General features: G+C 30.7%; 1 protein-coding gene and 3 long non-coding RNA genes across 10 annotated transcripts; 2 read left to right on the forward strand and 2 right to left on the reverse strand.

Annotated features, from left to right (window-relative positions):
- Positions 1-202: 202 nt before the first annotated feature.
- Positions 203-5020, forward strand: LOC111985113 ((-)-germacrene D synthase). Its single transcript, XM_024016766.2, has 7 exons — positions 203-425; positions 611-887; positions 1180-1552; positions 1650-1868; positions 3336-3474; positions 3566-3814; positions 4506-5020. Exons 1-7 carry the CDS (start codon positions 297-299, stop codon positions 4797-4799), a joined length of 1680 nt encoding a protein of 559 aa, XP_023872534.1. The 5' UTR covers positions 203-296; the 3' UTR covers positions 4800-5020.
- Positions 5021-11208: 6188 nt separating this feature from the next.
- On the reverse strand, positions 11209-13571 carry LOC136068143 (uncharacterized). Of its 3 annotated transcripts, XR_010629542.1 has the most exons (4): positions 13495-13571; positions 12338-12396; positions 11938-12028; positions 11209-11594 (listed from the first exon to the last, which is right to left on the reverse strand). It is a non-coding gene; the product is annotated as an uncharacterized LOC136068143 (long non-coding RNA). The 3 variants fall into 3 exon arrangements; XR_010629541.1 differs by lacking the exon at positions 13495-13571 and having other exon boundaries at positions 11214-11594; positions 12338-12909; XR_010629543.1 differs by lacking the exon at positions 13495-13571 and having other exon boundaries at positions 11216-11588; positions 12338-12909.
- A 1985-nt stretch (positions 13572-15556) lies between these two features.
- LOC112023797 (uncharacterized) lies at positions 15557-19219 on the reverse strand. Of its 5 annotated transcripts, none has more exons than XR_010629560.1 (6): positions 18842-19218; positions 17877-18047; positions 17537-17616; positions 17163-17232; positions 16048-16130; positions 15557-15845 (listed from the first exon to the last, which is right to left on the reverse strand). It is a non-coding gene; the product is annotated as an uncharacterized LOC112023797 (long non-coding RNA). The 5 variants fall into 5 exon arrangements; XR_010629559.1 differs by having other exon boundaries at positions 16048-16242; XR_010629561.1 differs by lacking the exon at positions 15557-15845 and adding an exon at positions 18298-18381 and having other exon boundaries at positions 15942-16242; positions 18842-19219.
- Positions 19220-19544: 325 nt separating this feature from the next.
- LOC112023823 (uncharacterized) lies at positions 19545-26139 on the forward strand. Its single transcript, XR_002884073.2, has 5 exons — positions 19545-19867; positions 20781-20851; positions 22968-23027; positions 24351-25505; positions 25620-26139. It is a non-coding gene; the product is annotated as an uncharacterized LOC112023823 (long non-coding RNA).
- The last annotated feature ends 652 nt before the right edge of the window (positions 26140-26791 follow it).

Raw genomic sequence — 26791 nt, forward strand, 5'->3', positions numbered from 1 at the left:
TTATAAAGCTTTATAGTTGTGGTTAATTAATGTAAGATACTTAAAGGTTGAAAAAAAAAATCAACCTTAATTAAAAGTTTCAAAATAACACCAAAAATAATCTATTAAAAAAAAAATGAAGGAATGCATTCTCAAATAGACTTACCAAATGTAACCAAAGTGCATGCCTCAGCTATATCTATAAATACCTAAGAAGCTCTTCCTCTCATGCCAGTCTTTTGAAGGACGAGAAGCATACATTAAAGCTTTTGTTAATTGCACCATTTCAACACTAAGTTGTTCTCTCACCTCCCAAAATGTCTCACCAAATTTCCATGGCTATTGCTCAAACCCAAAATCCAGATGCTAATGTACATCGTCCCTTAGCAAATTATCGTCCAAGCTTATGGGGAGACCATTTCCTCTCTTATTCTAATAAATCTGAGGTATGTATGTCTTCCACCTAACATGTTAGGTTGCATAATAAAATTAATATTCTAATATAAATTGTGATTCATTTCATAGCCAATATTCAAATGTCATGGTCTTAAAATACATCATCTTTAAATGACAAATGATGCTTATAAACAGTGGTAACATGTTAATTTTTTACTTCGATTTCCAATTTTAGGAAACTATTGATGACTCAGAGCAAGTCCAAGGGTTGAAGGAAGAAGTGCAAAGGATGTTGATGGCTCCCATTGATAATCTTCTAGAAAAGTTGGAGTTGATTGATGCAATCCAACACTTAGGAGTGTCTTACCATTTTGAAGGTGAGATTGATGAAGTATTACAACAAATTCACAAGTATCATTATACGTGTGATGTCCAAGAAAGTGATGATGCTCTTTACACCATTGCACTTCATTTTCGATTACTTAGACAGCAAGGTTATAACATTCAAAGTGGTAAGCACTCTTTTGATTGGTTATTTTTTTATTTAAGAAAACTCACTCTATGTTTGGATGGGGGGAGATGAGAGAAGGGAAGGTCATTGGAATGTGCTAAATTTTAATATATTCCAGCTTCCTTAAATCCTTCTCCTCTATTCTCCACACCTCTCCCTCCATCTCTTTTCATTCCAAACACATCCTTAAACAAGCTAAAAGTTAATTTTCATGATCAAGCATTCACTCACATCATTATTTTCATATCATATACTAACGGCTCATGCATGTCTTGTGCTGGGTGGTAAAGTAGATATCTTCAACAAATTCAAAGACAATATGGGAAACTTCAAGGAATCACTTACTAACGACGTGAAAGGAATGTTAAGCTTTTATGAAGCTACACATATGAGGGTGCATGGAGAAGATATACTTGATGAAGCACTTAAGTTTACTACCACTCACCTTGAATCAATGATGATTAATTTCAGCCCTCCTCTTGCCACACAAGTAAGCCATGCTTTAAATCGACCTATTCGAAAGTGCTTGCCAAGGGTAGAGGCTAGGCAATACTTTTCTATCTACCAAGCAAATGCTTCACATAATGAAGTTCTACTAAACTTTGCAAAATTGGATTTTAACATGTTGCAAAAACAACACCAAAAGGAACTTAGCCATATCTCAAGGTAAGTTTATTAACTATATCTCACTACATTGGTGTTGTACTTAAGCTTTGATAAGACATGATTTGACCAGCCAATTTTTGTTGAAATTGTAATTTAGGTGGTGGAAAGGTATAGATGTTGCGACAAACCTATCTTTTGCACGAGACAGGGTGGTGGAGTTATACTTTTGGGTTTTGGGAGTATACTTTGAACCCCAATACTCTCTTACTAGGAAGATACTAACCAAGATAATGTGCATGACATCAATCATAGATGACATATATGATGCATATGGCACATTTGAAGAACTCGAGCTCTTCACAGACGCAATTAAAAGGTTTAATACAAGCATCTAGGATCCTCTTCATTTCCATTTGAAATGGATCAATATCATGGTTAAAATTAAATATTATAAATATAAAGATGTATCCAATACGATATCACTTAAAATTTTAAATGACAGAGTACTCTATACACTATCAAATCAAGAAAATAAAATCATAACCATGAAATGGATTTTCTCAATTTCTAGTGCATTGGAGAATACAATTTTTCAAGGTTAGCTCTACTATATAGGCAAGTGAGGCAATTGCCTTAGACCCCAAATATTAACTAATAAGAATGTATCTTTACTTTTAAAAATATTAATTAAGCCCATATTAGCCAATAGATAAAGAATAATTTTTTAAAAAATTAAAATGCTAAAACTATTACAACTTTTACCCAAAAAAAAAAATTATCTTCTTTTAATGTATAACTAACTGTTGGTTTTATTCATGTGAGAGTTTTAGAGTATAGAACTCATAGTGTTCCACACACAAAAGCTAGAAAATCTCTCTCCCTCTCTCTCTCTCTCTCTCTCTCTCTCTCTCTCTCTCTCTCTCTCTCTCTCACACACACACACACACACACACACACACACACACACACACACACACACACAACAAAACAAAATTGAAATTTGCAAATTAAAAAAAAAAAAAGTCTCAAATCTCTCTTCTTCTTTTTTTTGGGTACATATTGTTGGAAATTTTACCACTCTCTCCATTTAAAGCATAAAAAGTAATATAAGCTTCTTTGTAGCTACATTGGACCTTCTTTTTTGTTCCTTTCAGGTTTGGCTCAGCTTCAAATTTCTATTAAAACTCTCTCTCTCTCTCGTTGTTTTTATAGGAGATCTTTTACTTTGTGTTTGTTTTACCCTTGATAGTGGTAGGAGACAAAGAAGGAGACCAATGTTTTATCTTGATAAAATGGATTTATTCACTCACTCATGTTTAGCTTAGCTTTAAGCTTTTACACAATCCATATTTATTATATTGTTCATCATTCACTATTTTTGACATAGCCCATGCAGCCATTCAAAGTTTGGGGGGTGATGTAGCATGAGTTTTATGGTGAGGGAATATATATATAGATAGATAGATAGATAGATAGATAGATAGATAGATAGAGTAGTTGTTGACAAATTTAAAAATAAATTTTGTGAAAAAAAATCAATTAAATATATATATATATATATATTTAATTACTAGTTAATAAATATAACATTTTAAGAAAGATTAAGTGATTTAACTATATTATCAATTTAAAAATAGATGTTAGAAAACTTGAATAAAAAAAAAATTAATTCATAATTTTTCATCTAATTAAACAAGCAAGTAGAATAATTTTATATTAAAAAATTATTACATAATTGATATATATATATATATATATATATATGAAGCCGGCCCTGCCCTATTTTTAAAATTTTGGGGTTAAAGTCAACATTGCAAGCATGATTCAAATGTTTACATTTCAGGTGGGATATAAGTTGCATAGACCAACTCCCAAAATACATGAAGTTGTGTTATAAAGTACTCTTGGATGTTTATGAAGAAATTGAAGAAGAGATGTGCAAGGATGGAAGATTATACTGTGTTTACTACGCAAAAGTTGCAGTATGATTATTAATTCACTTGAAACCACTATTTTTTTTCCCATTAGTTCTCATTTTATAGCTATTAATATTTTATATTTTAATGTAAGTAGATGGAAAAACTTGTTCAAGCCTACTTTGAAGAAGCCGTATGGTTGAAAGAAAAATATATTCCAACAATGGAGGAATATATGAGTAATGCACTAATATCTTGTGGTTACCTCACGCTTAGTATAATATCTTTTATTTGCATGGGAGATATCGTGAACAAGGAAGCATTGGAATGGGTCATCAAGGAGCCAAAGATTGTTAGAGCAGCATCAATCATAAATAGGCTAATGGATGATATTGTTTCCAATGAGGTACATTTAGCAAATGTTATATAGCACACATATTATTAGTGGATCTTATTGAGCATTGTGACTAAAATCAAGGGACGTTAATTATTCTATATATTTTTCTTAAAAAAAAAAAAAAAACTTGAGAAAAATCGTTACGTCACATTTGTACTACACCTTAAAATAATTATTCTTGTCACACTTGAGTTTTTTGTTATTATTATAGATTCCAGATCCACCCAATATATATGTCTAATGGACTCAACACACACCTGCACAACACATAATCAATATTCAATCAATTCAGGCATCACAATTTTAGTCCAATTAAAAGATCCTCCTACATGCAGTATGTACAAAAATTAAAAAATATATATATATATAGAGAATATACAAATTCACTCGTAATAACTATCCTTTTTTTTTTTTTTTTTCAGTATTTTTACTTCAACAGTGTATATGAGAGACTAGTTCAGTACTACAAAGAATTGGATCCATGTCTACAGATTTATGACATGGTTCAAATTTTGTTTTTGAATCTAGTAAATAATAGTGTACATATTGTTAGGTCTTAAATAATGCGGTATTAGATACACCTGTAAAATTTTACTATTTAAAGCAAGAAATTGATTCATTTCAAATGGATCCACAAATCCATTTAGGCCTAACAAAAAATGACACTCATTACATATTTTGGGAATTTATTTTTTTACAGTTTGAGCAAGAGAGAGGGCACGCTGTCTCGGGCATCGAGTGTTACATGAAGCAATATGGTGTCTCAAAGCAAGAGGTGCATGACGAATTTCGAAAGCAAATCGTGAATGCGTGGAAGGATATAAACAAAGAGTGTATTAGACCTACTGAAGTGCCAGTACCTTTCCTTACATGTGTTGTCAATTTTGCACGAGTTATGGATTTACTCTACAAGGATGAAGATGCATACACACATCTTGGAGGAGTGATGGTAGAGGGTATCACCTCAATCCTTGTTGATCCAGTACCAGTTTGAAGATATTGATGCTAGTGCTCATTATGAGAACAAAATTATAACTAAGTTGGTTCCTTAAATAAAGATTTGATAAACTGTCCTACGAAGTCAATAAAAAATATATGTGTAAGTTCTAGAGTGAAAATTTTACTTGAACTCCAAATTACTCTTAAGTTAAGTGGTGGTACTTCAGAATAAATATTGTTTCAATAGTTGATAAATGTGTGAGAATTATTTCTACATTACTTTTCTCATACCATTCCATTTTGTAGAATTCTGCTTTGTTAATCCGCAATAATATATGTTTCTTGTGCATGTGTTCTAACAACGAACAAATTATTCAATGTGACAACGCACTCTCTTCTACATAATAATATTTATCTTTTTTCTTCTCCTTTTTTGCTATTTTAAACTTGTTTTTATTTTGTTTATATTTGATCTCTGAATTTGAATTTGTAATTTAGACAAAATAAGGATTAATTCTTTTAATTGTAGTAATTGAAAATCCCAAAAACCTAAGGTGACTAAAAAAAAAAGTTATTTTATTCACTGTGGATTTAAACTCTCCACACTAAGTAAGGCCTAAATTATGACATTTTTAATTTTTAAGCAGAAGGTAGAATAGAGATAAGATTCAACTCAACATCATTGCTTTGAGATAATAATGAAATATCGGGGAAAAAAAGTAGATGAAAAGGAATAACTGAAGAAATTAACATGATTTGGTCACTAAAAGCTATGTTCACAACATTTCATTGTTTCTTGTCATCTTTTTAATATTAAGCATGTGATTTATTTATTTTTTTAAAAAAATTGTTATCTAAACATATGAATCTTGTCATGAAAATTAGAAATTTGACTAACTAGCTAATTAACAAGTACAAAAGCCATCAATGGTGAAGTGAATCATGAAGCATTGATAACAACACTTTCCAAACTTAATTAGAAATGTAACATATCCGAAGCACATGTACATTTATTTTTGAGATAGATAGATACTTTAGTCTAATCTAAGTGTATATGTATGTGAAGCTCTCTCTTGGAAACTTAAACCCCTACTCTTGCCCTCCACACTCTACAAACACTTATATTTGTGAAGTGACCACTGCACCAAGGGTGCACAATGGTGTAGCACATGTACCTTGACACTTAGAGATTGATCAATATGATTGCATGGGTGGCGCTATGCATAGTTTAGGGGTTCAAATGAACCCCTAAGCTGGCAATTGTTATTTTTAATATATAATTTATTTATTTACTTTTATTTAACCCTCATAAAATAAAATTTTAACATCCTGGCCTTAATATATTTTTTTTAAGCCTAGTTGAAATAAGCTTAAATTATATGATCCTCTTAATAATATTTTGGTCTTTTTAAACGCAAAATAAAAATTCCAACAACAAATTAGTTTTATCTAAAATCTGGAGGATAAAAAATAGTAAGCTCAATAACAAAAGTAGAAATTTGTTCATCTTAAAACTTAGAAAAACTTATTTAAATCTTAACAAATTTGAAATAAACTAATGGAAAATTCTTAATTTACATTGTATTATCAATGTAAGATTTACATTGCCTCTAAACAAATACGTATAACATTGTACACCTTTATGCAAATGTGTATAATATTGTACACTTTTTGCAAATGTGTACAAACTTTTACACATTTATTTAATCTACAATGTAAATCTTACATTGATAGTACAATATAAACATATAATTGTCCTAAACTAATATGATTAATTTAATTTTAAGTAACAATAATTAGTATATTCATTGTAATAAAAAAACTACATAGACTATAAAATTTATATGTCTCTAATCTAAGATTCATTTTCTTACTGGCCCCCTTAGAAAAAAAAAAAAAAAAAATCCTAAAACTGCTATTGGTTGATAAATGAAGTCAAAGTGTTTAATTGAACTCTTTGCTTTCAAAAATATAAAACACATGAGAATTGATCATTAATAAGTCATTAAGCACATATGTAAAATAAAAATCACACCAATTGCTTGTTACTTTGGATAAAATGAGAAGATAGTGCATGATATATGACCAAGACAAACCGTTTATTTGTATTTCAAAAATAAACATATAAAAGTCGACGTAATCTTTTACATCCAAAATCCTGTAGTAACTTAATTTAATATGGGATTTATGTAAAACCTCTTCTCATATATCGTTAAGATGACATCAGAAAAGAAAAAAATTATGACTCTCAGCTCAAATATGGAAGAGAAAAGGGGAGGAGCTAACTCGGTTATACGTTTGCTCATTTTGATTTTAGTCACAAAAAAATAATAATAATAATAATTGAAAAAATCTCTTCGAAGTTCCATATTGACCACAATTTTATTGCCATAATTGTTGTTCACATACTTCTAGAGGTCAGCAAAAGACATACAAGTATACGACAACCAACTATTTTCGTTATAAAGCTTTATAGTTGTGATTAATGCAAGATACCTATTAAAGGTGGATGAAAAAAAAAAATTTCAATAGAGTGAATTAATGTAAATGTTCATTATATAGTTATTATATTTTATGTTTTAATGTAACTAGATGAAAAAACTTGTTGAAGCCTACTTTGAAGAAGCCATATGGTTGAAAGAAAAATATTTTCCCACAATGAAGGAATAAACGAGTAATGCACTAATATCCTGTGGTTACCCCATGCTTAGCACCATATCTTTTGTTGGCATGGGAGATATTGTGATCAAGGAAGTGTTGGAATGGGTCTTCAAGGAGCCAAAGTTTGTTATTGCAGCATCAATCATAAACAGGCTAATGGATGACATTGTTTCCATGTTGGTATGGGAGATATTGTGACCAAGGAAGTGTTGGAATGGGTCTTCAAGGAGCCAAAGGTTGTTATTGCAACATCAATCATGAACATGCCAATGGATGACATTGTTTCCAATGAGGTATGTTAATCATAAACAGGCTAATGGATTACATTGTTTCCAATGAGGTATTTTAGTGTATCCCACTCTCACATTTCGCAAATGTTATTTAGCATATATTATTAGTGGATCTTATTGACACTAAGTTATGGGTTACAGACCCCTCAGACCTATAGTTACAGGTTTTAGGCTATGGCTGAAAACACAACTATAGGCCGAATTGAACTATAGCCACGTTTTTAAGAGCTATAGCCGCATTTTAAAAACACGGCTATAGGACCTTTTTTTTTTGGTAGAGCACATGCTAGCTCTTTATTGTGACTAAAATTAAGAAACATTAATTGTTGACCTGAGGAAAAAAGCTAGTTACATCTGTGTTGTATCCCAAAAGGACTAGTATAGTCACAATTAGGGCTTTTTGTAATTCTTAATAAATTACAGATCAACCCAATATATGCCTAATGTAGTGGGACTCAGCGGAAACCTAAACAACACAAAATTTTATTCCAATTAAGAGATCCTTCACATGCAGCCTTGTTAGTGCCACCTGTACTAAAATTATATATAATATAGAGGATATACAAATTCACTCAGAATAATTATCTTTCTTTTCCATTATCTTTACTTCAACAAGGTATATGACAGGTTAGTTTAGTGCTGCAAGGAGAACAATCCTTGTCTATGGACTCATTTCATGGTTCAATTTTAACCTAATAGTGTACAAAGTTTCATGTTTTTTAAAATTTTAAATAACATGGTATAAGATTCACCTTTAATTTATACTATTTAAAACATGAAATGGATTCATTTCAAATTGACCCACAAATCCATTTGGGCCTAGAAAAAATAATGACACTCATTATATAATTTGGAATTTTTTATTTTATTTTATTTTTTTTTTTTACAGTTTGAGCAAAATAGGGTGCACGTTACCTCAGGCATCAAATGCTACAAGAAGCATTATAGTGTCTCAAAGCAAGAGGTGCATGCCGAATTTCATAAACAAATTGTGAATGCATAGAACGATATAAACAAAGAGTGCATTATACCTACTAAAGTGCCAATACCTCTTCTTATACATGTTGTCAATTTCGAACGAGTCATGGATCTACTTTACAAGGATGAAGATGTATACACACATCTTAGAGGAGTGATGGTAGAGTGTGTCACTTTAATGCTTGTTGATCTAGTAACAATTTGAAGATATTGATGCAAGGTCTCAATATAACTACAAAATTATAACTAAGTTGGTTCCTTAAATAAGGGTTTGATAAAATGTCCTACCAATTCAATAATAAAATTAATGTGTAAGAGCATTCGCATCAGTGTGTTTAAAGTCATGTAAAATCATGTAAACCTCAATTTTTACACATTTTTGCTCAAAAATGCACTCCATCAGCTCTTCTAAAATTGTATAAAAATGTGTATTTCTTTACACGAGCTACAGTAATCGTGTAAATATACACGGTTACTGTAGCTCGTGTAAAGAATAATTTATTCATTTCCATTCGCTCGTTTTTTTCTCTCTCTTCTCCGGCTCAACAAACTCAGTATCTCATCTTCCTCTTTTTCCTAAGATGCACACAACCAGACAAATCAACACACAAACACATCCAGACAAATCAACACACAAAACAGAGATACACTTGCCTTAAAAAAAAAAAAAAAAAAAAAAACACAGAGATACACAAACACGGAGATCGGAGATCGGAGATGCAGATCGGAGCTGTGGCAGATGGGTTTTGTGATTTGGTGGTGGATCGGTGATGTGGCTGTGGAGATCGGTGATGCGAAGCTTCGGTGGTGGAGATTTGGTGGTGGATCGGTGGCGTTTGGTGGTCAGAGCTGTGGCAGATGGGTTTTGTGATTTGGTGGTGGATCGGTGATGTGGCTGTGGAGATCGGTGATGCGGAGCTTCGGTGGTGGAGATTTGGTGGTGGATTGGTGGCGTTTGGTGGTCGGAGCTGTGACGGATGGGTTTATGGTGGATCGGTGATGCGGGGCTGTGGAGATCATTGATGCGGAGCTTCGGTGGTGGAGGGTGGTGGATCGGTGGCGTTTGGTGGTCGGAGCTGTGGCGGATGGGTTGGAAGAGAAGACCAGAGAGTGGGTGTAGAGAGAAAGAGAGTGAGAGCGTGAAAGAAACCAAAAAATGAAAGAGAGAGAGAGGGCGCGGGTAATTAAGGGAGGTAGGTAAAAAGAAATAATAAAAAAATAGAGTGTAATGAATATTTTATTGAAATAACTTGTAAAATAAATGAATTGATGTGGGTGTTTTGTAAAAGTGAATGTGTAAAATAGAAAAAGTAAGTTTTTAGTGTAAAAATGAATGTGTAAAATAAACACAATGATGCGAATGCTCTGTGACTAGAGTGAATCACAAATTTATGTGAGCCCCAAATCATCAATTAATCAATATATATATATATATATACTAGTCACTTACCCGTGCGATGCACGGGAATAGCTATAAGATGAGTTAAAAATAATAATAATAATAATAAAACCCATTATTTTTGAGTTGGAGCAGTAAGCAAAAATGCATGAAATTTTTTTTATAAAAAAATGATATTGAAAGAAATAGCACAAAGGTTTATTAGTTGTACAGAAGAAAGCAATGTTGTTTTATTTATTTGTTTTTTGAGAGAAGAAATAAGAGACAGAATGTTAAGTCTCTAGCTTAGTTTGTGTTGTACATATAGGTATATATAGGATATGTTGTATAATGTATACACCAAAAGGTAATTATTGAAAAGTCATAACCCTTCAAATTGGATATACCAAAAAAGATCAATAAGTAAAATATAAATTGACCTTATATTAGAAGGAAACTCCCACTCCTTTACTGCGATAACATACAAAACCTAAGAGGCTTGAGAGAGTTGATATTGATTGACTTCATGTTTCAATTTGCAGAAATATTTGTAGATTTCATAAGGTTTTTTTGCCCCATGTAAAACATTTGATCATGGACATTCTCCCCTATCAGTTTTGTTAATTAACTATTTAGACTATAAAACTTATACAACAAATGCAATAAAGATGCATTGGTTTGAAAAATTTCTTATAAAAGTATTGTTTATACATAAAAGCTTTCTAATTTTACATTAACTATCATAATTTTAATAATGATTGTAAAAAAAAAAAAGGTGAACATTCTACATTGTATGAATACAATATTCAAAAAAGTTATATAACATATTATAATTCCAAAGGTTGAAAAAGAGCACTTGATTTAATTATTTCAATGATTGTTTCGGCTTTTTCCATCACACAATAGATAATAATGTGTCACCAAGGACAATAAAAGAGATGAAAAATAAGATTCATGCCTTCACAAAATCATTGCTAATTGATTTAACAACAAACACAACAATTTTAAAAAAACTCTTCCAAACTATTGCTTTCAAGTCAATATTTTAAAACTCTCCAAACTATTGCTTTCAAGTCAATAACAATTTGCCAAGGACAATAAAAGAGATGAAAAATAAGATTCATGCCTTTACAAAATCATTGCCAAATGATTTAGCAACAAACATAACAGTTTTAAAGAAGAAACTCTTTCAAATTATTGCATTTAAGTCAAGAACAATTTGTTTGTGAAAGCAAAAAAACATGTACATAACAAATAAAATATTAAATACTTTGCTGCATATGCACATTACACAATAATCAACCACGAATGACTAACCTATGCACTTTTACTTGCTATCTTTCCTTTTGCATATCCATTGTCCAGTTGATATTTGGCCCAAAAGAAAACACCACCACCAACAAAAAAATAAATCAGCTGCAACTACCCCACACTGTTACAGATTTTGGCTTCAGTCTTCTTGGAACCAAATCCCTCAGGCATAACCACCATCAACCAAAGGCTTATTTAACATCAGGTTACTACAGCAGGCCACAACCTAGTTCTAGAGAAAAAAAAAATAGCAATCATAAGTACTAAGTACTAATGTTTGGTCTATCTTTTACTACATGCTAACATAGTGATATTTAAGGAAACATTTAAACTTACTGGAATATGTAATAACAACTAACTAAAATTAAACCAAAAAAACCAAAGATTATTGACGGTATAAAGAGTTCTATAGCCTAAAATTATGGCAGAAAAAACTGATAGTAAACTCTATACTCTAATGAAAGTAAGATAGAAATATTAAAGATGAAACAAATTAGCCTCTAATGATGAAGAAATAATAACACAGAAACATCAAGTAAAATTGTATCTAGACACAACTATTCGATGTATCTTACAGCATTAGACTCATGTCCATCTGTCAGTTTGATCCAGTAACTCTTCTTGCAAAACACCAAAGTGTCGTATCTGGCAAAGAACCTTAGAAATCTGTGTTTAAACAAAGGACAGATCACAAAAGCATAGCAAAAGGAGAATGCACTATATAAAAGAGAGACTACAAAAAGAAGCTGAAGCAATCATTGTAAGTAATTCGACCACAAAGCATAGGAAAAAAAATCATAACAGTTTTACAGTTCAGTTGAATACAAAATAAGAATTCATTGAATTAAAAAAAAAAAATGAAGAAAAAGCAGATTAAAATATGCAATTTAGAGGCAAATCAAAACCAAACAGATCAATGGACAAAATTTAATTCAAATTATGAGATAAATAGAGGGAAAATCAGGCTATCCTAACCTCTTAGTTTGATGCAGCAACTCTTCTTGCAAAATGCCCATGTTGTACCTGGCAAAGAACTTAGTATTCAACAAAATGATAGGGTAAGAAGTTTTTTAAAATCACAGTAAAAAAAGATGAAAGAGAGACTACAACGAAGTGGAAGCAAACATTGTAATATGGTTTGAGTTGCAAAGATATGAAAGATTTTTCCCATAACAAAGTAATTTATCAGTCCCAAAAAATATTTAAGCATTAATGTGTAAACATACAACATATTTAGTGAATTGTCCGCACAATGTTAAATATTTTGTTGGTTAGTTTTTAATAATCTGTTGTCTATTTCCCATATGATGATGGCTAAGGATTTGGCTTCCATTAGCCAAGTATATATAAAATAAATACTTAAAGCAAGATTAACATCAAACAGTAACACTTTTTGGCACAAACTTGAACTGGAAAGTTTGTTTTCGTCTTATACATAAAGATTTTGAACAATCCAAGGTGAAATTTTACTTTTAACTACAATAAATCAAAGGATAAGTCCCAAATGTTACCAAAAGAAAAAACCAAACCAAAGCATCCGAAGAAAGAGAAGAATCAACCAATCTATTTTTTAAAAGGGTAAAAGAAAACCCTAGACAATTAAGCAGGGGAAAAAATTAATATAGATATATTGAAGAAGAAAAATGTAATTCGAGTAGTATAAGCATCAGATTTAAATTAAAATATACATATATTGAAGATTGAAGATGCTAATTCAAATAGGAGAGAAACAGTGAGATGAAGCAAACATCAAACACACATTAATTTCAATGCTCCCAAAGAGAAAAATCAAATCTGACTAAAATATGCAAAACAGTGGCAGTAGTCTAGTGGTATTTCTCTCTGCGTCTCACTGAATATGGAACCTCTGTTTCTCTCAGTGTATTTTGCTTGTTCATATTGTTTTGTTTGTGTTTTATTTATATTGAAAAGGTTTAAAACCAAGCAATTCCTTTTCTTCAAACGGTATTTTAACTTGAATACCCCAAACTAAAGCATTCTTACCCAAATTCTTTAATCAAAATCAAATTTAATCCAAACCCTAAATCAATATCAATCCGACACAAATAACAAATCTAAATAAATTAATCCATAAATTTTAACAATGAAAAAGAAAAAAGAAAAAGCTTTACTAAGTCTGATGGTGGTGTGAGATCGGACTTTGGCAGGCATACGGCCTAGTGACTCCCTCTCTCTATCCTGGTCTTCTTTTTCTTTTGGTTTGTACCGGAACGATTCTCTTACNGCAGTAAACAAAAATCATAGTTATCACAAGATTTAGGTTTTTACTTATAAAAATTTATAAAAAATCAAAAAACAAAGAAAGCAAAAAAAGAAAACTCACTCCGTAACAGTTCATTGCCGGTTGGGGGCAGCAATAATTTTGGTGGTCAAAGTCCGACGGTGGTACTGGCCTGAGATGTCTCTGACTCTGGCCCTTTCTCTATTTCTTTCTCCAGGTCTCATCGCCTCTCTATATCTATCTTCGTGTAGCAATCCTTTTTTTGTTTTTTTTTCTCTAAGCGGTTAGTTTCCTTTTATACCGATAGGGCTCTCAAACAGTGTTTTAACGTAATGAAAACAATGTCTCTAATTTATATAGGCAAATTGAACACAAACGTTAGTAAAAAATTCACTGAAACGGTTTGTTTAATCAGTCAATCCAATTGATACAATTTTTGGTGTTTTTAAATGTAATCGTGTCATTAAATTATCAAGCCACGTGGTGTAATGAGGCGCGATCAACAAAAAGTCAAACGCTTCGGCTATTAGTAATACTAGTCGCCAACCCGTGCGATGCACGGGAATAGCTACTGGATAAGTTTTAAGGGGGGGAAAAACCATTATTTTTTAGTTGGAATGGTAAGCAATAATGCATGAAAAAAAAAAAAATCTGATATTGAAAGAAATAGAACAAAGTTTAGTTAATTAGGTAGAAGAAAACAATGTTGTTTTATTTATTAGTTTTTTGTAGGGAGGAATAAGAGATAAAATGTCGCATATATAGGTATATATATATATATATACACACACACACACACACAAAAATGTGCATATTGAAAGGTCGTAACTTTTCAAATTGAATATACCAAAAGATGCCTTTTGAAATGTCATAACTCTTCATATTAGATATATTAAAAAGTGTCTATTGAAAGATTATAACATTTTATATTGGATATATATTAAAAATGTCTATTGAATGAAAATGTGCCTATCAAATGAAAAAATGCTTATTAACAGAAAATGTACCTATTGAATGAAAATATGTCTATTGACCAAAAATGTACCTATTTAATAAAAATGTGCCTATTGAAGGGTCATAATCCTTTGGGTATAAATAGTTGTTTATATTTATTTGGTAACTTCTTCTCTTTTATCTTTCTTAAAAACATAAGAAACCTGTGGGTCTTCTCCAAAATTGCTCTCTCTCTCTCTCTCTCTCTCTCTCTCTCTCTCTCTCTCTCTCCTAAGTCCTAATCTGAATGAAAGAATCTCATTTTGAAGCGCTTTCTCTCTCACGATCCAAACTCTCATCCTTATCACTTTGTGTCTGTCTTGCCTCTTTTTTTGGTATGTGTTTTTATTATTTAATCTACCACCCCTAAAAAGAAAAAGAAAAAAGACAAAAAGGGTTTTGGAGTTTGTTTTCTATTTTCGAGTTCTAGAAGGTTCTTGGTTCCACAGGAATAGATCTAGTGAATTGAAATGTATTTAGTCTTTGTGTTTGGTTTTTCTAAAAGAAAACGGGGGAATATTTCTTTATGATTGCCTTCGGCTTCCCTTTTTTTTTTTGTTTTTTGCTTGTCTTGAGAAATGCTTATAAGTTTTATTATTTTAGTTTTTTTGGGTGAAAATGTGAGAATCAAACATGCATGTGAGTTTGAGATCGCCTAACATCAAGAACCAAATGACTTTTGAAAACTGAATGCTGGGTTTGAATTTATTAACAATTTTGCGTTGTTTTGGAGGTTATGAACAAACAAAATAGAAAGGCACAATTGTTTGGCATTTTTAAATGTAAGCGAGTGGCACTAACCTATATAGTTACGTGGCGTAATGAGAAGTAGTCAACAATAAGTTACTAACTCATGTGATGCACGGGATAGTTAAATAAAAAATTAAAAAAAAAAAATTATTTTGCTACCATAACTTGGCTTAAAAAAAAAATGTTATGGTGATGACTTCACACAATGCTCAACTGCAATTAAATCTGCTATTCACCATCAATATAATCTACATTATCCTACACATTTGTTTGCATAACAAACAGGTTGTTTTCACCTTTTTAATAAAACAATCTATGGAGAGGAAAGAGATAAACTGTTCCATTGAAGGATTCATGATGAATGTCAACTTTCCCAACTTGTTTAGTGTAGAATGATGTTCTCTTTCCTCTTCTTTTGCACTGCACTACATTTGGGTAGTGTTCAGCACAAAGGATTGCACAGAACTTCTCCTAATCACGGATGTTTTGGTTGTAAACCTATGCACATATCATAAAGAGTAAATCCTACTTTGGATAGATATATTATACAATTATTCAAATGGTTAAATTAAGAAGGAAATAAAGAAGAAAAGTTGCCCCAGCCACAAACTCAATTAAATTTCTCTTGAATTAAATGGCATTATAAAGTGTTATAAAAAATGAAAAAAAAAAAATTTGAGAAAGGGGAAGGAATACTTACACTTGAAAATAGAAAAATTGAAAATCTACAAATTCAATGCTTGATAATAGATCTACAAATAGCATTCTCATATCCTCCATCTTCTGCAAGTTAATTGGATATAATTAAAAAGTTTTCCCAACAAAACGCTCTTTCCTTTCCATTATGCTTTGCATATTTTCATCCTTACAAAGTTTAAGAAGCGCTCTGTAGTCACTACATAAAGAGTGTGTGCACAAGTTTAAAATCAGTAATAGAATTAAGGTTAATCATTAAAAAAACCTGTCAACCTGCAAGAATCACCAATAAAGGATCTTCTTTAGCATAAATGGATCACAATGTGCAAGAAAATCTACAATTTTTAAGGTTGGATTGAGGCATTAAAAGATCAACTCCATAAGAAGCATCTTTCCAATATTTGGGTCCTAATGGTACAGTGCAAAGATGGTGACTTGTTACACACAATGTTCTTTTTTTTTTTTTTTTTAAATTACAGTGAACATCCTAAAGCTATTAACCAATACAGAAACTTGTATCCAGTGGTATATACCAAGTGGAGTAAATGCCTCTATATCATCTAGAGCCCAATTTTTTTAAAGCGTTTTGAATCGCAATAGCATCTGATGGCAAAAGTGCTTTTGCCAAAAATGATCAAATAGTTCTAAGCAACAAACTTTTATTATGCAATCATAGTTCTTGTAAATCTGACAATCTTAGGTAACGGATACTGAATCAATGCATTATTGATCATCTTTGCATACAATCTATAATAAATAAACGACAAAAAAAGGAAGAAAGAAAAGGTTTAAATTAATCAATAAACAAATTAGGCTAACTAAGTTGGAGAAACATGTTTCATAGAAAGAGAATCTTGTATTTGCTAATTAACCTTTCATGGTGCTACCTCAATACACAACAAAGATACGAAATTTTCATTGATCTAAATGCTCAAAAAAATAGAGAGAGTTGAGAACTATGATATCATTTAATTATGTGTGTCTTAAATTTCTTTGTTTCTATAAGTTTTTGATCTTCACTACTTACAAGAATTGCTAAGCATGAACCACCATTAAATTTTGGCTTCAAAAAGATTTATATGCTTATATAATAGTGGCTGTGAACATTAAATATAATACCTATTTCCAAAGTTTTCAAGGGCTTTAGCTAACTCCTCATACTTATACTCCATCTCCACCTCTGCAATATCTTTTAAATTAAAGCATGGACACAATAAAAATTAGTGAAAAAGATCATAAATTTATGTAAAAATTCAAAAATTCAGGAATTTAGATTCAGATTCTGTAATAAGAACAAAACGGTCGGGTATTTTATCTTAAAAGGTGCTGTCTAACACAGAACAGATTGGATTTGCCGGGTTGTTTTTTCTTTATTTCCCACTAACAAAAGTAGAGTATTGTTTATGAGAAAAGTTTGAGTTGAAGCTAAGAGAAGAATTTTTATAGATACAAAATATTATGGGAAATTCATATTGGAGTGGAAGAGATTGTACCTGTCAGAGTCTCTGTTTCAACACCTCTATAAAAAACATCCATTGGGTTTGAAGTTGACCTTCTGGGAGCCTGGCCAAAACTGCAGTATTGATTAAAATCTTATTACAATTCTAAATCTTGATGCAATCATTATTACTTATACAATATCTATTAATCCAATATAGCAACTATTTTGAAGTATCTGTGCTTCCTATTTTGAAGTATCTTTGAAACCTATTATTTGAATTATTTTGCCATGCAACAACAAGAGTTTGAAAAAAGAATAAAAAATATTATAGTATGGAAGGGCAAAAGTTAAATATAGAAAGCTTAAAGGAGAAAAAAATGTATAATTTTTACCTATTTTCACACAAAGATTGCGAGCCTCATTCCAATCTATCTCATGATAAGGGACCGTATAAAGCTCCTGTCTCAAAGACCGGATTGTGGACGTGATAGGACCAACAAATCTTTTCCCATATAAATAAGACATGGACAAATACACCATTCAGCAATGACACCACATCCTTCCTATTAACAGAAAAGATGGAAATTCATAACCAAGAAATTGAGGACAAAGCCATTCTACTGCAATTAGCAACCCCCTCAGTTGATACTCATGAATCAGAGTTCTTCCTCACAAATTTTAACAGAGAATATACAGATTGAACAAATTTTAAGTGATATATGACATTTTCCCAATGTTTTCTAAACCATATTAGTAAGATTTTTAAACCGTAAGCAATACATGATACTTTTTACTTGACGAAACTGAACATACATTGTGTTAAGGGAGAAGGTAAGGGAAGAGCCATATTTCTGGCAGCAGTGGATTATTCCTAGACCATTCATACACTCCAAGTACCTAAAACCAGAGAAAATCAACCACAAGTTTTTTGTTTTTTGTTTTTTTTTGGAAAATGTACACGTTTTCTAAAAGAATAGAATCAAAAGAAACCTAAAATCAAGTTCAAAGAATAGGTGCAATCCATAGAAGCCAGCAATTCATTTTAAGTTGGAGAAACAGAATCCAAATAAAAACTTTTGTTGGCAACATTTGTCATAATGTATGGAAAATGCCATTTTTAAAGAATGCCAAAAAAACTCACTTAAGAATTTTATCAAACAGTTTGTGTGCATGTAAAAGAAACTACATTATGAAAATGTGCAATCCACGAATTGGGTTTTATGTAATACTTCAAAATAAGTAAAAAATTTCAAATCCCACGTTCAGAATTAGGACATTTCATTCATATAGCAAATTTCAATGAAACCCACCAAACAAAAAGAGGGAAAAAAGAGTTTTGATCTTTGGAGTTATAAACCTGTTGGGCAACCTTTAAATCATTGTGCAGGACATGGGATCTGAAATCTCATTGAGGCCACACTCCCCTTCAACACACCGTTGTCAACAGCCTCAATTTAAATAGTTCGAATTCAACATGCTTCTTCATCGTTGTTAGATCCAGAGAAAGGCGAGAGGTAAGAAGAAGGACGGGTTGTAGAATGAGAAAAGGTTGCTTTGGCGCTTTAGATAGAGGGACAGAGAGAAGAACGTAGAGAGAAAAAGAGAAATACTTAACGCGGATGAGAGAGGAATTGCGGACAATGTAGAGCGTGTTTGTGAAAAAAGGAATTTGTTTGATATTTTGTAACTGCTGGGCAAGTGAAAATATAAGTAAAGCATTTCCTTTATTTAATGAAAAGGCACAATATTTAGTGTAACGTTGCAATAATATAAGCCAAACCCTCTTATTCTGTAAAATGAAAAGATACAACTGTTAGGTTTTTAAATGTAGGCATGTGGCATAAATTTATGTAGTCATATGGCACAATGAGGAGCAGTCAACAAAAAGTCAGACGTTTCGACTATTAATTATTATATAGATAGATATAGATATAGATATATATATCTTGCAATTAAGGAGGTAATAGAAAAAAAAGCGTCTTAAAATGCTACCACGAATACAGCTTTTAAGTTAAACCAGCCGCACGTTGCACCATTTGGCCATTTAAAAAAAAAAAAAAAAAAACCTCTGCCATGCTTGCAATTAAAAATGGATAAATTATATTGTTTCGTTAGGTTACGAAAATGCTCTTAACACAACCTTTTATAGCATCTCAGTATAAAAGGAAAAATAACCGGTTAAAATACAGTTTAAAGGCTTGCAATACTCCAAAAAAAAAAAAAATAAACGCAGGATACAGAGAGGAAAACTATGTTCATAAGCCGTCAATCGCCAGACTAGAGCACCACAACTGCAAGCACATGCATAGAGAAAGAAAAATCTATGGGCATCAACACCGTTAGGCTATCTATCTGCGACCATCAGATCGTCGAACCGGCTCCGGTACATTTTTCTCCATTTTTTTAGATTTGGATATGAAATATTACTTTATATTGAGTTTTTTTGTTGGATATGTTTAGATTTGATTTTGATTTTGATTCCTTTTTGTTTCGGGTTTTTGGGTTCTCCATGAAAATGTTTGTTTTCTCAATTTTTCTCAATTTCCTTCTTTTTTTGTTTTTTTTTTTTTTTTTCCCTATTTTGGATTACAGAAATCACTAAAAATATTGATCTTAATTTTGTACTTCCGTTTCTAATCTTAACAAAATAAAAAACTGGAAAGGTTGTGACTTTAAAACATTAAGCGTTTCAATTTCATTCTCTGAATTTTTTTTTTCTTCCTTCTTTCTTTAATTTTCAATCCTTATATGATGGTTGCTGTTGAAAGTTAGAGACAGAGTTATGTTCTGTTTTTTTTTTTGTTTTTGAAATTTAGGCATTAATTATGATTTACATGTGGGTATTATGGTTCAGTCGGTTATGATTTAGGTTTTTTGGTTAGGAATAGTTTTGTTTTGGGTATTTTGGATGGGAATCGAATTTGCATATTTGGATTTCACCTTCTAATTCAGAGAAAGATGAAGTTTTGCTCTCCACACATCATGCACAATCAGTTATGAATGTATTTTAGCATCATTTATTATTATGTTTGTGAGTTTTGTTTTGTTAATTTGCAAAATCTGTTTATTATTAAAAAATTCTGCCTTTCTTATGTTTTTTTCAGTCTGTTATATTTAGCTATTAAGTTAATTTACCAAGAATTTTATTTCATATAATTTAATATTTGATACCTAATTTGTAAACCTAATTTATCATATTTGCCTTTTGTTTTGAAGATATTGCGAGTGTCACCCTTGATTTTAATAGTCCAATCTGAAAGCTTAATTCTGACCCTGTAATTCTATTGAAATTACAGATATGTTGAGATCTTTGTCAATTACAACACTTGGGTAATTTCCAAGAAGAGTTGCTGGAACAAACTGATAGGTTAGGATGGTCTGATTTCCCTTCTACTAATCTCATACTTCGTATTAGATTTTGTCCATTTAGTGTATTTGTGTTTGAATTGGCCCTGATTTGCATGTTTTAGCAAGCTTTTTTCCTTACAGATTGATTTTATTAGCCAAATCTGAAGTTTAGAGTGAAGATTTTGTTAAACCCTGTGTTACTGCATATTAAGGAATTATTTACCAGAGTTTTTTTTATCTTGATATTTATATTCAAGCTAATGAGGACAATGTAATCGTTACTATCATGTAAGCTTCTTGAGCATCAATAACTATATGATATAAACCCTGTTTTGAATTCTATAAAAATACTATATAGAAACAATATTTTTTATTATTTTTAATGTTCTTTATATTAACTTTGACTAAGAAGATTAATGAAAAGGTTAGGCAATGGAGTTATTCTTAGAAAGAGGATGTAAATCAGCAGTTTATCTGTATATTTAGTTATCTGATTCCATGAAATTTCAAGTTAAATGAGTCACAAGTGAAAGGAAAAGATTTGAAAATATATCATAAATTTAAGAATCAAAGAAGACAAGAAATAGAGAAAATATATTTCTGCTTGGAAGAATTTCATCTTCACAGTTAAAATTAGAGTAGCTCATTTTTGAATATGCCATTTTTTTTTTCCTGAATTTGGGGATGAGATATGACTTTTCTTTGGTTATTTTAGTTGTATTAGTTTTGATTTACATGTTTGAGTTAGATTTGTTTTTGTTGTGGGTTTTTGTTTCTCTCTCAAAATGTTTGGCTTTCTACAATAAACCTTCTCAATGTTATACATCTGCTTTTGATATATTTTTATAGATTATAGAAATTAAAAAAACAGATTGATTTTAGTCTTGGTTTTACATTGTTAAGAAACAGAGTCTAAATGAAATTTCTCTTAAATTTAATAAATAGATTGTTTCACTCCAATATATATCGTTTGCTTTAATGGGAGAACAACTCTCACACTCTAATTTTGTTTGGTTTGGGAATTAAATAAGAAAGTTGAATGAAATCACTAACAAATGCATAACTTGCATAATATGAATTAAATTTGGTTGATTTGTAGTTGGATTAATATTGATTAACGTGCTTGGTTAATTTTGCAGATATATATGCCAATTTTGGTTGTATGAATGTTTTGTATACTTTAGTCAAATTTTTTTTTCCTAACAAAAGTGGTTGGATTCAATTAGTTTTTATTCTAAGTTCAATTGACCTGTAAAATTGTTACAATTTCATTAACTTTTACCCACCTTTTCCCGGTAGCCAAATAGATTGTTAGAGTTCTTTTTATTTTGTTTTACTTTTAAAAATTTTAGGCTATGCTTTGTAATAAATTTGGCTTATTTGTGTTTGTGCGATCTTACAATTCAGTCTAGCTTAGCAACAACTTTGTGTTGGGTTTTGAGAGATTTTAGTTTGTAATGGTGAGGGTTCTGTAATTGCTAATTTCAATTTCAAGCCATTATTTTGTATTTGATTTGTGGTCTCTAGCATTTTAGTTTTTCAGTGTTTGTGGTTAAGCTTATGATTCATAAAACATTTCATGCACCGGAACTATTGATTTTTGAGTTTTTATATATGGTTTATGGTCTCCATAATTTTCCCCTACCGATGTTTGTGAGTTTTGGTGTTTTGATTTTCAAGATACTAATTCTAAATAAGTTGGTTTCCTGTCAAAATGATTGGATATGAAGTTTTATGTTTTTTTCCCCATAAATTAGTTAATTAATATAATGCTTAATTTCATTTGTATTGTCCAAGTATATATATGCTCAATTTTGTGAATTCAGTATGTTACTATGATATGAATGGCGTTCATTATAACCACCATGTTCCATTTTATTGACCACTTATATTCTAGATGAAGTAGAAATATTAAATTGTTAAACTTGAGTTCGGTTTACTCAGCTTTCAAATGTTTTTTATTTTTTACAGTTCATTTATTTAAACCTGCCATGTTTTATGGATTTTAGATAATTATATTTGATTAGCCAGCATACGGTAAATGAAACCCAAAACTTCTATATTTTTTTTCCCTGTGGTGTCATGGTGTATAGGAACTCAGTTTCTAGAGCCTCATTTACATTGATGTCTATCAGGTATTTTTTTGAATTCAAAGGCAAAGGAAATGAAGACCTAGACAATTCATTGCAGAATAGGTATGTTCCTAAATTCTTGGTAGAAAATTTCCGTCATAACGTGTTATAATGAATCTCAAGTTCTTTTAGCTAAAATAGTATCAACAGGTTGGTATTATTGGCATGCATGATTTATGTTAGAAAAGCATTATATCTAACAGATGATGAGAAAAGTCATTGTGTTTCAGGGATGTTAAGACATTGTTTCTATGGCATATCTAACGTATCAAGTTATTAACAGAAACTCGAATCAACGTACTTCAAGTATGAAAGAAATTGTCGGAAACAACCACCAACAAACACTGCCTAAACAACTGTTGTGTCTTTCAGCCCAAACACCAAATAGTACTATTACAAAAACACTTCTTACCATAATTCATAACTTATACAAGCTAACAAATTGAGAATAAAAACTAAAGAACATTTTTAAGGCACAGAGAGAGAGGGATCACCACTATTGTCATACCAGCACATTCAGGCCGACATCCATCAAAATAACCCTGGCACTACTATCAGTAAAGGTTTTTTTAATATATAAAAAATTTGACGTTAAGTATGCTAGGTACAAGTTTACTTGATGTTTCCCTGTGTTGTTATTTTTTTCATCATGAGAGGTTGATTTGATTCATCTTTAATATTTCTATCTTAGTTGCATTAGAATATAGAGTTTACTATCATTTTTCCTGCTGTAATTTTTTAGGCTATAGAACTCTTTATACCTTCAATTTTCTTTGGTGCTTTTGTTTTAATCTTAATTAGTAGTTATTGCATATTCAATTTTAGTTTAATTCTTTTTCATAGTGACACTATTTAATCTATATATTCCAATTCAAAATTGCTAAAGCTTAGAGTTTTAATTGGTTATGATTGAACACTGATACTATCTCGGTTCAAAATTTCAAATTAGTTATCTTTTTAAGAATGTTATTGGAATTCTTATATCTCTATAATATTATTGGAATTATATTCACTTAAGTATTTAAAATCATTTAAACTGAACAAAACATTAAACAGTTTAGGACTTAACCTAGGAACTATTTAGTCTTTTCTTATAAATCAAACTCAGAAGGCTCATATAATGGTTTTTATGTTGTGAAATTGTATAGTAAATTTTCCTCCTGCTATCATCAACTTTTGTCAAGCTTGAACTTCAATCCAATTAAGATAAAAATTGTCAACCCCATTTGTAATCATAAAACTTTAGTTCTTCACATAAGTGAGTTTATGTTGTCCACATTTATTTTTAGGTCAACTCAAACCATCTTTTGTTCATTCATTAATTATTTTCTTATGTATGATGAAAGACAAATAATTATTCTTAATTTACTTTTTTGCAATTGTAAGTTACATCTTGATGAAATTAAAAAAAAAAACAACTCAAGGAGCTACATGGAGGTGTATATGCAACTCTGCTATATTGAAGGTACTGGCAGTGGCAAGCATGGGACCCCTCATGAGTTTAGGTGACCGGAGTGACATGTATTCATCTTAGTATCAGCTATTTGGTAATTATGACTTTGTGTGTTTTAAATCCCAAGTCCAAGCATCTCACCTTCTCCTCAGTTTCTCTTTATCTAAGCAATGGTAGGCATATAAATTCGTATCAGTGAGTAGTATTTTAAGCAACAGAGTTTCTCCTCTTGCTATTTAAACAATTCTTAGCTTATTGTACGTAATTTAGTAGGCTACTGTGTACAGAATGAAAAATATGCTAAACTTTTCTACTTTATTTTTGGAGCTAGGAGTCAAGAAATTCTCTTTAGGTATGTTCTATATTGTCAATTTCAAGGCATGGCATATAGGTAGAACCAAGTTAGTTCTTTCAATACTTCACAAGCTGAGCAGTTGCATTGATAAATTATAATATGTTCTGGTTGTTTGCCTGTTATAAAAACAATGTGTGTTTTGGTGGTTTAAAACCCCATGAACAAGCTTTAGCTTTGTTAAGCAGCAGCAACAGAAGCACAAAGTTTATTTAAATAGATTTTTTATATTACAATATTTTTTGAAGCTTGCTTTGTTAGCCTCACTTAGAATTACAATTTTTTTTTTTAAATGATATGAACAAATCATACACATTTAGAGGAGGAGGGGGGGGGGACTTCTAATATGCAGCATCCATAGGTCACAATCTACTTTCTTGGCAAAGAATGCGACATAATCTACACACATGTGGACATAGATAGGTGTACATATTTGCAATGTTATGTAATTAGGACACATCAAGAAACTCTGTATGCTAGGTTAAAGACCCATTGCTTTCATGTAACAATGATAGAGGATGCTTACCATATCTCACCTGGAGTTTCTCAATTTATAGTTTTTTAATGCTTATGTTGCGATTGTTTTATATAAAAAGCATGATTTGATAAGCTTTTCCTGTCATGAATTAAGCTTTTAGACTATTTTTTTCAAGCTGGATTTTGTAGAATCTAAGTGCACAACATTTCATTTGGAATCAAACAACAATTGAGTTCTTGAGCAGATTTCTTACCATTGGTCCGTATTTTTTATAACAATAATTATCTAATCAAAATTAGTATTAAAATTTGATGTCCAATTTTCTGGACTATTTGCAATTTTATCTTAGCTTCATTTGATCAATGTCTTTAGATGAAGAAGTATTAACATCAACGACGTGCAAATGACAACAGCCATGCTTCTCTATCAAAGGATATTCTTACCATTTCCTTTAACTAGGCTTTTTTTAATTGATAGAGAAATATTGTCTCCATCACATATGATGTTAAAGTTCACTATAGTTGCTTACAATGTGTTTAAAATATTTTATTTGTAAGAAATATATTGTTACATATATCGTATAATGATTCTGGACTCATGTAATCTATATAATTTGATTATTTTTGTTAATTGAAAACAAATGTCCTTAAGACTAAAGTATAAATATATATAATTAATCAAGAATGCCCATCTAACTTTCAGTCACGTCTACATATGAAAAAAGAAAATTCAGAAAAGTTATAGTCTTTCGCATGTCTAAATACTCAAAACCAAATATAACACTGGTTTGGTATTAAACTGTTTGACTTTTGGTTTATTTTAGGATTATAAATGTTATTTTGAGCTATGAATCTAAATTTTTATGTTGTTATGAAGAAATGTATTTGTTTTTCCACTATTGTAAGTTTGATTTTTTTCCGTTATTCAAAGTTTGTTAATATATGTTACTATGATGAAGTATGATTTGATTTACTTTTGAAGAAGTTATATAAAAAAGAAAAATACTTTTGAGATGCTATAAAAATCAACAACAAAATTATAAAAAATTTTAAATAAAATTTCCGTGCATTTGCACGAGTTACAAGCTAGTACATATAATAGCAGAGACCTCATGCGGGAGTGCATAAGGTCCTATCCTGTGGCGTTATAGTTTTGCATTTAACATTTTTTATTTTACCTCTTTTCATTAAGTTTTTATTTTTTATTTTTAATATTACTCAAAAGTTAACATTATTTATTTATTTTTTTTATTGTTATCTCATTAATTTCTTGAGCTTGCACCACACATTTCTCTATTCTTCATGTCTTTTAGCATATCCGCCGTTTTATTATTAAAAACAAAAGCAAAAATAATAATAATTAAGGACTAATAATAATAACTAACCAGATAAGATTTTGGGAAGAGATAGAGAGACACAAAAAGATTATGGATTGTTTAAATGAAATGCACTATTTCAGTATTATCAAAATAAAAGACCTAAGATTGACAAAGCATTTGTAAGAGAGAGAGAAGAATTTAAGGGGCCTTACCTCCGTTATACTAG

Source organism: Quercus suber, unplaced genomic scaffold (assembly GCF_002906115.3).
Source record: "Quercus suber isolate HL8 unplaced genomic scaffold, Cork oak 2.0 scaffold_101, whole genome shotgun sequence".
Taxonomy (NCBI): Eukaryota; Viridiplantae; Streptophyta; class Magnoliopsida; order Fagales; family Fagaceae; genus Quercus; species Quercus suber.

What these genes read in the sequence shown, in the direction of transcription:
- LOC111985113 (XM_024016766.2), top strand. Translation starts at nt 297, where the DNA reads ATGTCTCACCAAATTTCCATGGCTATTGCTCAAACCCAAAATCCAGAT. An exon ending in CTTATTCTAATAAATCTGAG is followed by an intron (nt 426 to 610) that starts GTATGTATGTCT and finishes TTCCAATTTTAG; the next exon opens with GAAACTATTGATGACTCAGA. An exon ending in ATGATATTGTTTCCAATGAG is followed by an intron (nt 3,815 to 4,505) that starts GTACATTTAGCA and finishes ATTTTTTTACAG; the next exon opens with TTTGAGCAAGAGAGAGGGCA.